The following is a 15,750-nucleotide window of genomic DNA, read 5'->3' on the forward strand; positions in this document are numbered from 1 at the left end:
AGCAATAAGGTGGATGTGAAATACGTGCCGCCTGTGCACCTTCAGGCAACAAACAATGGCATGTTTAAAAACTAAAAATGTAAATAAAAATAAACCAAGAAAAACAAAACAAACAACATCCTTGAGGCTTTAATGAAGCATCGCATTAGAAAAGACATTGACGCCTGGGGTACTTTCCAATGATGTATTAACCACATCAGTTACATCAGACTGAAACGACTCTTTTAGTTGTCTGCAGGTCCTGTGTACTGATAATTAGTATGTGTATGTGACAAAGTACTACCACGTCCTGCTTTCTGACCACTGATGTCATGTCCGGTTTCTCTTTTAGGAAAAGGGTTATGCCGTGAGTAGACTTCTGCAAAGCTTCGCAGCTGATGACGGCTTTCGCTTGGATGAGGACAGCAGCTTCTCTGAGGGAGAGGAGGATGAAGAGGAGGAGGCCAAAAAGCTGCTAGTCCATCTTCCTCCAAACATGCCTTCCAGAATACCTGGTAAGTATAAACGCTGACATATAACTTACTATTACACAGAATCACAGGCTTTCTTTACCACACACAAATGCTCCATCTCTGCTCCTCCGTCCACCTCCTCCTCACCGTACACAGAAACTGACGAGCTCGCTCAGTGCACGCTCAAATTTTGTATATCTCAACTTTTTTCTTCTGGATAAATCCATCTTTCTACTCTTTCTACTCCCTCCGTAGCTCTGCCAAACTGTGTGTTAAGTAAAGAGATGTTGGTAGATGGACTGAAGATTCTCATCTCCAAGGAGGACGAGCTGCTGTATGCCGCCTGTGTCCAAACTTTGGACCTGCCTGACATGTAAGACCCCATTTTCCTGTTAGTAGTGCATAAGGCATTTCCACTTTTTGTTTTTTTATCACAAATGTGCTTGTCAATGCAACAATGTGACACATCAATCCCTCAAATACAGGTATCTTTATTTGAGGGATTGATAAATTGTTTATTAATCATGAGATCTGGAGTGTTTTTCGAGAGGCAAAAACAGCGGAATTTATCACCAAAAAGGCGTTTAGCAGCAAGACTGTTGTGTGATTTTCAAAACACTCGAAAACCGAGCATATTTAAATGCCTGGCAGCTGTGGGAATCCTGACAAACAAGTTGCTGAGATAATTACAAAGCCTTAGGACAAAACCCCTTTTCTTGGTTCCCAGAAGACTGCTTTGAAATGTAACAATAAAAACTGCTAAAAATTGGAACTCATAAATTAAAATTACAGGTTTTTTTTCAATGTTTTAATTTTTTTTTTTAGATTTAGTGTTGTAATTGAAGGGGAACGAGGAAATCGCCCCAGGATATACTCGCTGGAGCAACTGCTACAGGAAGCAGTAAGTGAGACCCCTTAGCCTGTATAACGTTTGCAGGTTTGTGATGACCTTCATCTGACAAGTTTTGCAATTTTTTCTCTCTTTTCCAGGTGCTGGATGTGAGGCCACAAACCGAGGCCATCCTGACTGCAGGGACGCGAGTGTGTGCCTACTGGAGCGAGCGCTCCCGCTGCCTCTACCCTGGCTACGTCCACCGAGGTGAGTTACACATGCCAATCGCCTCACTCTGCACGTAATAACAAATTTTCCCAGCAACCCATGTTCTCTCTACTGTGTTGGGCAATTAGGAGGTCCAGGTGAGGAGGAGAAGGACGGCAGTGTGATGGTGGAGTTTGATGATGGTGACAGAGGAAGGATCTCCCTTGTGAACATCCGGCTTCTGCCGCCCGGATACCAAATTCGCTGTGAGTATGGCTTTGATTGTAGGAGTTACTGAAAAGCAGAAGCAGTGCAAAAGTATATAATATATATATAAATCACTCATCAACCCTTTTCTGTCAGGTGCTGAACCCTCTCCAGCGCTTCTGATCTCTCCTGGACGACGAGGTCGACGAAGCTCCACCCAGGAGAAGAAAGACACAGAAAAACCACCCAATGAGTCAGAAGGAAGGCCTCAGGAAAAAAGACCAGGTAGGAGAGAAGGAAAGACTGCTTAGGTGAATCTGTAGGGACTGAATATCTCTTAGGCTTTAACATATATACCGCCTGAGAAGTGCAGGTCCACATGCACACATGCGAGGCAAACCCTCTTACTGTTCCAGCTATCAGCTAATAATCAGGAGCTCAGGGTGCAGGTTCAATACCCAAAGACTCATAAATTTACATTCCTAGTTAGCCACCTGTCATTTTGCCTAAGTGTAGACTAACTACATAAATCATGATTTCATCAAATGTCGTCGGTGTCCTTTGTGAAGTTAAGCAACAAACAAGTAACTGATCTCAAAGGAAGAGTGACAATAAAACTGGGAGGAGAGACAGGTTTACCAGGTTTGTTGTAGTTTGAGTGATGGATATGTTGAAACTTGGGCAGGTGAAGATGAAGGAGATAAAGATATTAAGTTTCACTAAAGCCCTTACTTCCACAATTAATCACAGTTTGTTCGTTAGACCTGACATTTTCTGCTGATATTAACTTCATTCTGCTGCTGGCTCCTTTTACAGTTGGTAGACCGAAGAAAATACATTCGGTGCCTAAGACTACCAGCACACCGACATCAGTGACTGACACCATAACAAAAGGCAGCTCTTCCATGCTGAACTGGTGCGTTCCCAGGAAGAGACCGCCAGTGGATTTCTTCCTCTTCAATGGGACGTCCCGTAAGACCCAGAAAAAGATCAGAGAGCGAGACTTGGGGTTATTTCATCGGCCTTCCTCCCACTCTTTGGCTCCACCAACCCCTATCAAAGGCATCTTTGGCTCTCCTTTTGAAGTTGACTCATTCAGTAGCATTGCTAATGGCTACTCTACCTTTGGAAGTGGAAACTCTGGATCTGGGAGACCAGTTAACGCAGTAGCCTCCATGGGGCTCCGGGACTCCTCGTCTTCTTCTTGCTCCTCGTCTGTCACCATGGGTATCACAGCTGGGAGCCGGAAGCCAGCGAGCGAACGTGACAGGAAACACTTTCTTGTGAAGTTAGACCACGAAGGAGTGACCTCTCCTAAAACAAAGAATGGCAAAGCCTTGCTTCGACTAGGGGGGGCTGCAGTGAGAATAGGGAAGAGCCACGCCTCCACAGGGGCACCGCTGCGATACATCCAACCCTCCCTGCTGGTGAAAGATGGCAAGAAGGGAGGAGGGGAAAGAGACAGTGGCGGGACCCGCTCTAAGGCTCCTGTAAAAGGCGTTCCACATCTGAGAAAGGATCTTCTCTCGGCTGGTCTTGGAGTTCAAGCCGGAGATTACAGTTTGGACTACCCGAGTGACTGTCCAAGCTCTTACTCAGAGCTGGATGAGGATGATGAGGATGACGGCCAAGACCCTGACACACGAAGAAGAACTGTCTCGTCCCATCGGGGTGGTCGTTTTCTGTCTCGTCACGCCATCTGTTTCTCATCATCTTCCTCCTCCTCTTCCTCTTCCGGCTCCATCTCCTCTTCGTCCCTCTGTTCCTCCGACAATGACTCCTCCTACTCCTCTGATGAAGAGTCCTCCTCCGTGCTGCTGCGCCGTGCACTGCTCCAACAGGACAAACAAAAGCACAGACAGAGCTTGAACTCTGATCTCGTGAGCCCTGAGCTTGCCACCTCCAACTCCTCTCCATCTTCTTCATCTCCAGCTCATGGCTATGTGACGAAAGCCAACATGGCCATGAGCTCAAAGATGAGAGCCGACAGAGCAGAAGACAGAAAGGACTACGTATCAAAAGGAAGTATGATGGGTAACAGCAGCAGCACAGCTAAGAACCAGTTAAAGAGGAAGGAAGGTCCCAATACCCACCATCACAGTCAAAGCAGTGCTGGCCGCCAGCAGCTGAAACCTGCATCTAAGGACCTGGCAACAGCTAAGAAGCAGAGGATGTCTTCACCCGAGCCCCTGCCCAACATGGCTCCTCTACTGCCTGGACGCCAGCTCTGGAAATGGTCCGGCAACCCCACACAGGTAAGAAGATTTGTGTAGTATTTGACTGCTGTTTTTTTCAAGGCGTAAGAGATGGCTATTTGTGAGTAATCAGTGTTTATTGTTTAGTCTATTGTGTTCCCAGACTGTTTTTTGGCACTGTTTCAGCTTTTTTGTCATTGTGAGAATTTCAGAGCAGCTTTGATTTCTAATTACGTTCTCATAACTCAGTCCTTTGTTTCACAATGCAAGTATATTATTTTGCTTTTATTGTTTGTTACAAAATCAGCTGATCTCAATCTGCTGGCTCAGTCTATAGTGTCCGTGAGTCCTGCTGGCAAATCGTATACGGTGCTATTTAACCTGCATAAGCCTCATACATTTGTCCTGCAAGTAGCTTGGCAACCCACCTCTACCCGAGCTCTTCTATTTCACAATGTTCTTGGTGTTTCTGACTTCAGCTTTGTCTGTTGTCACTGATGCTTGCTCATTTCTGCTGCTTTTCCAGCATTTTGACCTTCCATATACACAAATGAAAGGCCAGAGTCACACCACCAAATTAAACCCCATTAGTCAACCATATATTGACTAAAGGGGTCTTGCCAGACTTGTCGTGTATCAGTATCCTACTTAAGTCCTCCGATCTAAGTAGGTTACTGATTGTTGCTCCAGTTTCTGCCGTGTCATACCTTGATTACACACGGTAAATGCGATGATCAAATATGGTCTATCTCAGATTGCGTATTCTGCTTCAGACTTTGTACACATTAGCAATCAAGCTTAGTTGGTGTGCTTAATCTGTGAAATTGTTATCCAGTTTATTAAGTTGCAGTCCCGAGATAACAGAACAAAACCTTTTGAACAGCCGCTGCCATTCTCTTCTTTCATCCTATCACGCTGTTTGCTTAGTAAACACCACTACATCTGTCGTCTGAGACATGCAGCTCAAAAAGAAACTGACCCTTCGGTCAGTAAATCAAAAGGTGCAGCACAAATATAGGTGCATTATTCAACTCGTGCATAAGATTCAGTATTATTGCCTTATCAGAGAGGATTACTGGTGTTATTGTAAGTGTTAGGTGCTGGAAATCACCCACTAAAAGTATGCGTGTTCCTATGTTAGATGAATATATTATGGTGGCCCTGAGAAAAAAACACACTAGTAAATAGATAATGTAAAAAAAAATAAAAATAACCACCACAAAAGCTTACAAAAAAAACTTAAAAATATGGAGTTGACCAAGTGTAGAATTAATTCAAGTTGAGCTCAATGGTTTGAATGGTGCATTTCATTTGCTTTTGTCTGTTTGCAGCTGGTGTGCATCTGCAAGCCACCTTGCAACCCATCTGTATCCTAGCTTTTCCTTTCATGTTGTATTTGACTTTATCATTGTTGTCGATGATGTCATTCATTCTTCTTTTTCTTACTGCCACTTTTCCCACATCTAGCTTCGGATGGTCCCAAAACAAGTCATGTTGCCAAATATAGATTATTGAAGATAGAAATATCCATACCTTAAGATTATACTCAAAAAAAGAAAGCTGACTGGGCTGTTTTTTTCTCTTTCCTTTGTTTTTCTTTTTTTTTCTTTTGTGTTGGACAGATTTTGTTGGATTGGTAAAGCATCTTGAACCTTACCCTAGTCTGCTCTGGTGATGAAACAAACTGTAGAAACTGTCTAAATCAACTGAGTGCTGTTTTCTCTTTCCTTCACAGAGGAGAGGTCTGAAGGGTAAAGCCCGCAAGCTTTTCTACAAGGCCATTGTGCGGGGCAAAGAAACAGTGCGTGTCGGGGACTGCGCTGTGTTCTTGTCACCTGGCCGACCCCAGCTGCCCTACGTGGGCAGAGTGGAGAGCCTCTGGGAGTCATGGAGCTCCAGTATGGTGGTCAGGGTCAAGTGGTTCTACCACCCAGAGGAGACTCGCCTGGGGAAGCGACACCGCGACGGCAAGGTAAAAACTGGGAATTGCATGCAGAATTTCTGGAAGGGAAATGGTCAAATTAACAAGTTTTCATGAGCATATATTACTTCTTTTTATTCCGTACCCCCAGATGATTGAACTTCCACTTAGATCATAAAGCTATTAATATTTGCATATCTCTAAAAGCTAATCGTACAGTGACTCAAGATTAATCTCAGCTTCACATAGTCGTGCATTTTATATTTCTGGCAATGAAATTGTTTATTTGGAATAAAGAAGAAAAAGCAAGGTGTTTAGAGTGAGCAGGAGCATATATTGTATGAGCAAAGACAAAACTACCATGAACACTTTCAAAAACTCAAATTTTCTCATTGAAAACCTCACAATCAAAAAGGTATTTGTAGGAGTGAAAACACTACGGAGTATACAAAAAGCATGAAAATCTATTTAAATATGACATTTATTCTGTTCTTTCTATTGTCTCTCTTCCAGAATGCCTTGTATCAGTCGAGCCACGAGGATGAGAACGATGTGCAGACAATTTCTCATCGGTGTCAGGTGGTCAGTAAGGCCGAGTATGATCACCTGATGCGCGAACGCAAGCCGGGTACCACGGCTAATGACCTCTTCTATCTGGCCGGAACCTATGAACCAACTACAGGCCAGCTGATCAGTGCAGATGGCATGGTCATTGTGTCCTAGCACCACCAGCTAGGAAGAAATCAGAAAACTGACCTTGTCTCCGGAGTTTCTAGGAAGGTTCTTCAGAAGACAACAGGGAGACAAAGGCAAATCAGGACAAAGAACGGAGGGCTTTGCTTACTGATTTACACGAGAAAAGGCGCTAGCCCGGCGGATAAAGCCTGGCAACACTGGCACTTGAAAGGAGACTGGTTTGTTCCGAGGAAAAATCTGATCAACGTCAAATTTAACCACTTTATCAGAGCATATTGTAATTGTGGCGAGATCGCTGCAAAACAAGTAGAGAAACCAAGGACATGAGCACTTTGGAGTGTAGTATTTCTGGAGGCATAACGGAGACTTGGCTTCCTGACACAAAGAGAGCAGCAGAGAGCGTCTGCTAAGGAGAGACATGCTGTAAACCACACTGGTTTGGATGGTTTTAATGGTCTTATACTGGTAGTGTAACTACAACGCGGAGATTGAAAGATATCCAACAGGACCAATAAACACTGTAGTTTGGACTGTGTGTTTAAATGTGTGTATTTGTGTTTGCAGAGTGGCTGCGATGACCCTGTTTGACATATAATTAGCTCTAAGTAAATAGTGCTTTAGCGTGTGTTTATACTGTACGTGTGTGCGCGTGTGCGTGTGTGTGTGTGTGTGTGGTCATGGACGGGTGTGCTCATACAGCAAAGATGTCGACGTCATGGCACACCGGTGGGCATGCCTCTGATATTAATCAGCCCAGTACTATTAAACGTGCAGTTTTCAGTCTTTGCAACTGAAACACAACATTAAATTTTTTGCTCTTTTCAAGCCATACACATCAATACCTCTCTCTCTCGCATGCCCCTGCTCGGGTGCGGAGACACATGTACAGGTAGTTGGATTGTTTATTTGAACTGTGCGTGCATGTTGGGTGTGCGTTCATATGTGTGCGTGGGAGCGCGCCTGCGCTTTGTACAGCATTATGGGAAGGATTACATGATGTAAATAGTATATATTTGTTCTTATTTCTTGTTTTTTCTTTTTGCAGAGAAGATTATTTTATTTAGATTTTTTAGGGTGTGTGGGTGAGTCCGGGGTGGGCGGGGGGGTGGGGAGGGATGTCAGCCTCTAGCAGAGGTTTCTTCGCTCTCAATGCACTGAACAGTATCAGATGTTTGGATTGGACATCAGACTGTATGACTGATGTGATGACTTTGTGGTTGTAGCCTCTGCTTTAGGCAAAGGGTAAATATGTAGAAAGGGTATTTGGGAAATGTTTTTTATAATGTAATCAGACAAAAAAGCTCTTTTTACTTGTGTCCAGTTCTTTCTTTTTTTTCTCTTTATATTTTACTCCGTTAGGTTAAGAATGTGCATTTCCTTGTTTTGTTTTGTTTTGTGTTTTCATTTTTATTTTATTTTATTTTTTACAAATACTGGAAAAAGCAAGCTGACTTTCTGCTGTTCTCCGATCCTGAAAGAATCTTCTGTATCTATTCTAGCCTGTATTATAAAATGTAGATATTTATCCGGCAGCAAAAAGAAACATACCAAAGCACCTGTGAGTTTACGCTTCACCACATTAGAAGAAGGAGGAAAAAAGGAAGAAAGAAACAATTTTATGAAAGACGTTCAATCAAATCTGAATCTGGGACCCCTGCAATCACCGAGGTATTCGACAGAGTTCCCTCTTGTTGTCCGCTCGCGTACATCCGGCGTTGCTATGACGGCCCCTGTTGCAGCAACATTGTCTGCACACCGCCCGGCTGATGCACTTGAGGTCTCAATGGCAACCAGAAATGGCGTCACGTGACTGTGAAGGACAATCAGAGCCAATCAATCGGACAATGCCGAGGGACAAAAAAAAAGGATCAAATCATGACTTATGCTTCTTGTCACTTTTATTCCTGCTTTGCCAAAAAATGTCTATATGTGTGTGTGTGAGAGTGTGTGTTGTCTTTTGTTTTGCTTTTTTACGTTTGTTTGTTTTCGTCATTTACCATTCTGTTCTTGTTTATGCAAGCCTGTGCTGGCTGTCTGTGTGTCGGATGTAAAGGGGGAAGAACATGAATGCAACCCCCCCCCCCCCACCCCCTTTTTTTTACTGACTTTTAACAACATTGTTCCTGTTACACTGCAAAGCTAAAGCTTTAAATGGAAACTAATGTGAAACTCAGTTTGGAAATATTACTTTTATGGGTCTTTAATTTAAAAAAAAAAGAAAAAAGAGAGAAATTTAAAGCTTTTCTTTAAGAAACACTGGATTCAGTTCTAAACATCACATTTTGACAGAAGCAACTTTTGTTTTTGTTCTTTCTTTTTATAGACCCACTGGAACCTGCTTTGTATGGTTGAGATTGCCTACTAAAATATATGATGTGATTTCAGTCATGCTATGGAAATATAACTTAAATATTTCCTCATGTACAAAAAGAAAAAAAATATTTATCTTAATTTTATTGCCTTTTTTTGTGTTTCATTAAAAATAAGAAGAATTCTTACAAAATAAAAGCATGTCAGTTGTTTCTTTGCCCACTCCACGCCCTCCCTCCACCTTACTGTTGGCTGTGAGCTCGCTGAATACCTCCCAGTGATCATCAATGCCGATCATTTGTCTGCTGTAAGAAAATGGACCGCAGAAGAAAGCAAGAATGAGGAGGCGAGTAGGTGGGGGAACACGAGAGGAGGAAGCAATTTGAAACTGTAGCTGTAGCCAATAGAGGAGGAAGAATGGGGAGAGAAAGGGCAACCGTATCTTAGGGTGTTTCATGATAGACGATGGGATAAAGTCTCTGCAGGCTCTACAGGTGGGTCAGGTATTCAGAATAATAAAAAAACGGAACAGGATCATTAAGAGAACAAAGGGAGGATATCAGATTTCAGCTGGCAAAGATTTCAAATCTGCACTCTGTGCATTTTTGTGCTAGCACACAGCTCATGTGAGAGTCTATAAACCACTATAAATAAACTGTGTCAATGCATTCCTGCTCTGCATGGGTTTTCTGCTAGTGTGTGTGTGTATTACCCAAGAACAGTTGAGATTATATCCCCGCTGCAGGCTGTGGACTGCCTGGGCCAAAGTTTGCAAATTCGCTGGTGCTTTATTCGAGACTTCCTGCAACATATTCACACCTTTTTTATCGCATTGAGCCTTTTGTTATGCCGCTCATGGTAAACTTCTACTTTACCTTTGACCTCAAATTACAATCTGGTTGCCTCGTGGCCCCTTGCATTGCCTTGAACATCGGTCATAAACTTTTTTTACTCTGAGCTGTGGGGTTTTTTTTGGTTTTTTTGTTTAAATGGCAGCCCCTCCTTCACAGTTTTTTCCATTTTAAAATTCAGGCCAGCGTCTGTTTTGCTTGTCAATACATAACAACTTTGCTAATGGTCCCTGGCCATACATACACACATTCAAATACGGGCCAGCGGTATGTGTGCATATTTGCGTTTCTTTTGTCTTTTGCATTTAGCTGTTTCGGCAGTTTGACTTGTTATTACAAAGATATGAAACAGTACTCCCACCGCACACACACACATGCTCCCTTTCTGCTTACTGTTGGTCTTTTACATCCTCCTCATCGGCCCCTCAATCAACCGACGCCTTCAAAACACACACACGTTAAGTGCAGTCTTTGACTCCTTATCAGCAGGTTTGCATTGGGCTTATCTGGTTGACATTGTTAAACTACTTTACCCAGAATGCTGCAGGAGATAGGGCCACAATGGGAGGCTCGGGGTGCCCTTTGGGTTAATGAGAGAGGGCTTTCACGTTGTTAGAGCAAACATGCTGAAAGCTGATTTGTCTGTGTGAATGTTGTGTGTGTGTGTGTGTGTGTGTGTGTGTGTGTGTGTGTGTGTGTGTGTGTGTGTGCGAGCACGTGTGCAATGGGTCAAGGTGTCACAGAAAGGTGCGGCAGTTTTCGTTGCATATCTCTATTTTTAGGTGTGGGTTTGCATGCTCACCTCAGTGGTTGCTGAGGTGAGCGGAGAAACAGCGAAATTTGGCAGACTGATACAGGAAAAGATGTGTACCTAAGATGCATGTGTGTGTGATGCCAGTTGGTGGGGGATGGGTGGGTCCAATCCAGAGAAAGCCCTCCATTTAGATATAGCCCGAGCATGTCACCGGAGTGAATGAATGGCTGTCAGCTGCAGCGGGATGCTGCATGTGTGTGCAGATAGTTGGTATGTGTATGTGTGCGTGAAGTTTTATATGCGTGTGCGAGCTTGGGTATATTCAGGTCACTCAGTGTGGGAGTAAGGAGATCAGCGGCTTCTCTGCATCGCCTCATCCATCGTTCATCTGAGCCACAGAGAGCTCGTCTCAATGATCCATCTTACTATCTGTGTGTGTGTGAGTGTGTGTGTGTGTGTGATACTGTAGATGTCCCTATAGCCAGCCTGACTCATTTGTAGTTGTGCAACGTATTCTGTGGCAACAGATGGAAGGCTTACATAAATCATGGATTCTTGGCAGTGTGGAAGTCATGTCCATGTCCTCCTACATTACAACACCAACAAACGTCCACTGTTCCATTTCCCCCAGTTTTATGACTTGACTCTGGACCATTACATGGAATATTTAAAGGAAAACATTAGGCTTGTACTCTCTTCTGAATTCCCACAGATAACTGGCCAAGTGTAGATGATACGGTCATGTTTTCAGCTTAACATACGAGTAAAAAATATTTGACTGGTTTAAGGCAGTAAATATCAGGATTTGGTGTCAGTTCCTCAGAGAACTGGGCATTAATTTTATAGCTGCCATTCTGCATTACTGTTCGGGGATCATAATAAACAGTGTATTCTGTGTAGGTATACTTTTAGGACTAAGACTTTAAATTGGTTTGGGATCTAATGATGATAGAATAATCATTAAAGTAGACCTAACGTGGCTCAGTTCTCTAGCTTCCTTCAGTCCAAAAACAGCTGAAAAAAGTTCAAAGTCTTTAATTAACACTTTTGAATGCAAAAAGGTAGGAATTTGTAGCTCTTCGGAATGCTGCTAAAATTGTTGTTCAAACAAAGGTTTTCTTTCTTTTTGCAGGTTCAAGTCGAGTTAAATGCGGTATGACAGGTAAGTTCATTGTTCTCTCAGGTTGCAGGCACCGGTCGGTTGTGGTTACTTTCATGGTTAGAGCTGCAGATATTTTCTGCAGATACTTGCTGGGAATGATTCCCTTTTCTTCGACAGGCTCGTGTTTCTTTGTTACGGAGAGGGGGGTCAGTAAAGTTTAAGCAAAAATAGAATCTCCAAACAGGTTAGGAACATACGAGTTAGCAATATTACTGAATTAGCACGCCGAGTAGCTTTACAATCCAGCGTAGGAGAACCAGAAAGAAGCAGTTCAGAACCTGAGGATAGAGAAGAACCATGACAACATTGGTAACCTGTCCATGTTGTACTCTTCCTTTAACCTTGTGAAATTTTGGCTCCAGCCTCTCCGTGACCGAGAACTGGATAAGAAGATATATGGATATGTACTGTTAAAACAGTTGGCCCTGCTATTAAACATGGTCAAAACTTTAAATAAAGATGTCAGTACAACTACAATAAATTCCTGTGAGCCAAAAGTGGAAGGTTCCTACTGCTCTAAATATACTGTTATACTGAGAGTGTATCTCCTCAATATGGTAATCTCGAGCACAGAGCTCTGCCTGCGAGCTCACCTGCTGTTCCTTTCTTCTGCCCTTCGAAAACAGGAGGTTTTCCAGTTTAGCAACTTAGGAGAAAGTTAGCTTAAAGCAGGGATGTCAAACAAAAGGCCCATAGGCCAGACTTGGCCCACCAAGGACTCGAATCTGGACGATTCGACAGCTTTGGAAAACGTGAAGGAAGACGTACATTTTGGATATTTGTCTGTATTTTCACAAGGTTTACAACTTTTCTACTCCTCCATTGGAATTCATACCATTCATACACCAAAGTAAACGAGAACTAAACAATGAAATGACAGAGAGGTCCCGTTTGAATTATTTTTACTATGGGTTCACTTAATAACAAAGACAATAAAAGAAAGAAAGGATATTATCTTTCAATTATTAAATAAAATACACATTATCACAGAACAGTCTGAGTTAATGATGATCTAACAGAACTTCTTCTGTAATTTTTACTCATTTATTTCTTAAAACGTACGCCTGAACAGTCGTGCTGACAGACGTATTTCATTTACTGCAGCAGCTTTCCTTTTCTTTGTAGAAAAACTGACATGTATTGTTTAAATATTAATTCTTTCATATTAAAACACCTCAGGGGTTAAATATGTGGCTAAACTTCTTTACACTGACAGAAAGGGGAGTTTCACTGGTCCAGCCCACTTCTAATCAAAGTGGGCTGTATGTGGCCCAGGATGTCAAATGAGTTTGACATGCCTGGCTTTAAGTGACAAAAGCTAACACATTTGTGTTAACACATATTGTTTAAAAGAGGATGAACTGAAGGGCTGCGCCAAAGATCAGGTTTGTTTTGAACTGCGAATCGTGTAAAACCGCAGTAGAGTCCAAGAATAAAATATGCAGCCGGTAATGAGAGACAGCATGAAGAGCTGACGTATCAAAGCTTCCACTGGTGAGAAAAGCATATTTTACACATGCTTGTCTTGCTGTTTGTGAAAGCTGTGGTTTGTCAAAGCAATCACTGTTACATGTGGCATATTAAAGGCTGACATCTTTAACTATATTTTGTGTTTTCTTCTTTATCTGAATGATAAAGGTAACAAGAAAAAATAAATTACTTCCAAAATAATGTTTATAGGTTGATCTAATGGCGCAATGCAAAATGCATTAAAGCAACTGTTATGTATTTGAGCACAATATGAGTTAATTGAGAAAATTCTGCTCAAAATAACTGCATTAAAATGACCAATTTAATCAATTTGTATTTTCTGATACACCGTTCCACGTCAAGGTAAAAGCCTTTATCATTACAAACACTGTGTACACACTGAAGCAGGGAAAAGAGTGACAAGAGTAGAAAGAAGAGAACAGTGACGACAGGAGAGGAAAAAGGAGGAAAGAGGGGCTGAGGAAGAGGTGAGGATGAGGATGATTTTGCAGCCAGGATGCTGTCTCGGGGTGACATAGTGCCAAACGTCTTTCATGATGCCCTCATTTCACTATTAAACTACAGGAAAAGTATGGTTTGCTTTCTGTAATGCAGACTCCACACACATACGCGCACACGCTGTACATTGCTCGGAGTAGTTCTGGTGGTTATCACTGATGCTGGTATTTGATATTTGGAATAGTAGAGGAGACTTGGCTGACTTGTGGCCGCCTGCCCTGACAATCAGAATAGGTCAAACATCTTGTAAAGTCTTAGTGGACACAGCAACCCGATCTGCAGACAGCTGATAGCAGCAGTGCGGGAATGTGTGTGTGATATTTATGATAGGATCTTGATGCAGGCAGGAATTTACACGTATCTGTGTGTGTTTGTGAAAGAGAGGCACACTCGACTGCCAAACCTGCCAACTCTACCCCAGCGACAGCAGGAGAAAAGATATATACAGTGTATTTATATTAAACAACTAGTGTAAACCCACCCACACACACACATACGCGCACATATACATATCGCAAACAGCTCTGTATGTTCTTCTCCTCTTGATCTGTTGTCAGCTACACTGTGGGGGTCATCAAAATACCTGTAACATTACACCTATCTGGATGTAACACGTACAGTAAATTAAAGCGAAACCTGAACCGTGTGGCAGCGTTGGAGGATTTATCACCTCACATGCTTCTATCACCACTTGAAATGTGAATTGATGCAACAGGCAGACAGTCGGGTCCCATTTCCTAACATTTCATCAGGTTTTTTAAAAACAATATTCCATATTAAATGGATACTGTATCACAGGATCACTGTAACAGTTTTCATCGACGTGCGGCGTGCTCACAAGTCCGTATCGCCTCTGTGTGAAACTGTTTCTTAAAAGGCCACGTTTGAAAATGTATTATGTCATATGTCAGGATATCTGGGGGATTATGGGAGGTCAAATTATATACTGCTGTTGTTCTGTGTGTACATTTAGACTGATGAGGAAACTGCTGTAGCTTTAAGTTGTGTATGGAAATTAATTTTTTAAAAATTCAAGAGAACGTGAGTCTCTGGAGTTTCTTATGGTCATTAGGGTATTCCCTGATCGGTTGGCAAGCGCTTGATGGCTGACGCCTTTTAAAATCATTTGCAAAAAGGTTGAAGAACTAAAAACTTTCCTGTCACTTCTTTGGTTGCTACTAGATTGCTGCAATCGCTCTTAATTACATGGAAGATGCTGATTTGTCTGTAGACACTACTCACCATCGTCACTGACTTTCCAAGAAGCTAGCATGTTTTTTGATCACTAGCAGTTTGCATGCTAGTAGCTGTGCCTTAACAGAGCAAAAGGCCCAGCTTTGGAGTTGTACTGTTCACAATTACACTATAGCTTAGAGACTAGTTTGCAAATGTTTGAAGACTAGTCTGCATCTTCCATACAAACTACTCGTTGTGGCTTGCAGTTTTAAGGTGGTTTTTGGTGTAGCACTGGATAACTCTTTGCAACCAGTTTCACAGTACCAACTGCCAGCAACTACTCATGAACCATTAGCAGGTTACACACTTTTCCTTGACAACCAGCAGTTACCTGGGGGCCACTGATTGTTGTCTATACCTACATGTCGGAGGCTTTAGCAACTGATTTTAAAATGACTGCCAGCAGCTTTCACGAACCACTCGCGCCCCACTGGGGAATGTCTATTCTTCCCTTATGATGAGTGAGCATACTGGTTGGCCAGGATCAAGGGGGCTGACCACTGATCCATTTTCCTAACTCCTTAACCAACTTAGTGTTTGTGTGGTTGTGCTACAGTTTGTCTAAATCCAAACCTAACTAATTATTTTAGTTAATGAGGTTCAGAGGTGACAGGGTAGAATTTAAGACAAGCTACTTATTCAACCCTCTAGTCTTTAAGTTAAAGGTCTTCTGGTTGCTGCTTTGTATTTAGAAGAATGACTGAGGCATCTGTCATCTTAATAGTTTTTATTATCATTAATATTTTTTATTATCTTATCTTGTAAAAAACGCAGAAAACATGCTTCCTAATATATGTAACTTCCAACAGGCTTCCTCTGTTCAAGCGGCTCTCCATGTTGACTAGCTTGAAAAGCTGCCTGCAGTTACTTACAGAAGTCAGTTTGTCATTCTCATCCCACGCAGGAAAGAAAAAACACATTTTGAAAACCAAGGCAAT

At 42.3% G+C, this 15,750-nt stretch overlaps 1 protein-coding gene across 6 annotated transcripts in view; it reads left to right on the forward strand.

The window, feature by feature from the left end:
* bahcc1b (BAH domain and coiled-coil containing 1b) overlaps nt 1-9,011 on the forward strand; it is a 62,295-nt gene extending 53,284 nt beyond the window's left edge. For all 6 annotated transcript variants that reach the window (XM_039616114.1, XM_039616115.1, XM_039616118.1 and 3 more), the window contains exons 20-28: nt 332-494; nt 708-825; nt 1,278-1,353; nt 1,443-1,551; nt 1,641-1,757; nt 1,855-1,983; nt 2,515-3,953; nt 5,629-5,865; nt 6,328-9,011. In XM_039616114.1, coding sequence (XP_039472048.1) covers nt 332-494; nt 708-825; nt 1,278-1,353; nt 1,443-1,551; nt 1,641-1,757; nt 1,855-1,983; nt 2,515-3,953; nt 5,629-5,865; nt 6,328-6,537 — 2,598 coding nt within the window. In that variant the 3' untranslated portion in view covers nt 6,538-9,011. The remainder of the gene's footprint in view (nt 1-331; nt 495-707; nt 826-1,277; nt 1,354-1,442; nt 1,552-1,640; nt 1,758-1,854; nt 1,984-2,514; nt 3,954-5,628; nt 5,866-6,327) is intronic.
* Nucleotides 9,012-15,750: the final 6,739 nt, after the last annotated feature.

The sequence above is a fragment of the Oreochromis aureus genome, linkage group 8 (assembly GCF_013358895.1).
Source record: "Oreochromis aureus strain Israel breed Guangdong linkage group 8, ZZ_aureus, whole genome shotgun sequence".
NCBI lineage: Eukaryota > Metazoa > Chordata > Actinopteri > Cichliformes > Cichlidae > Oreochromis > Oreochromis aureus.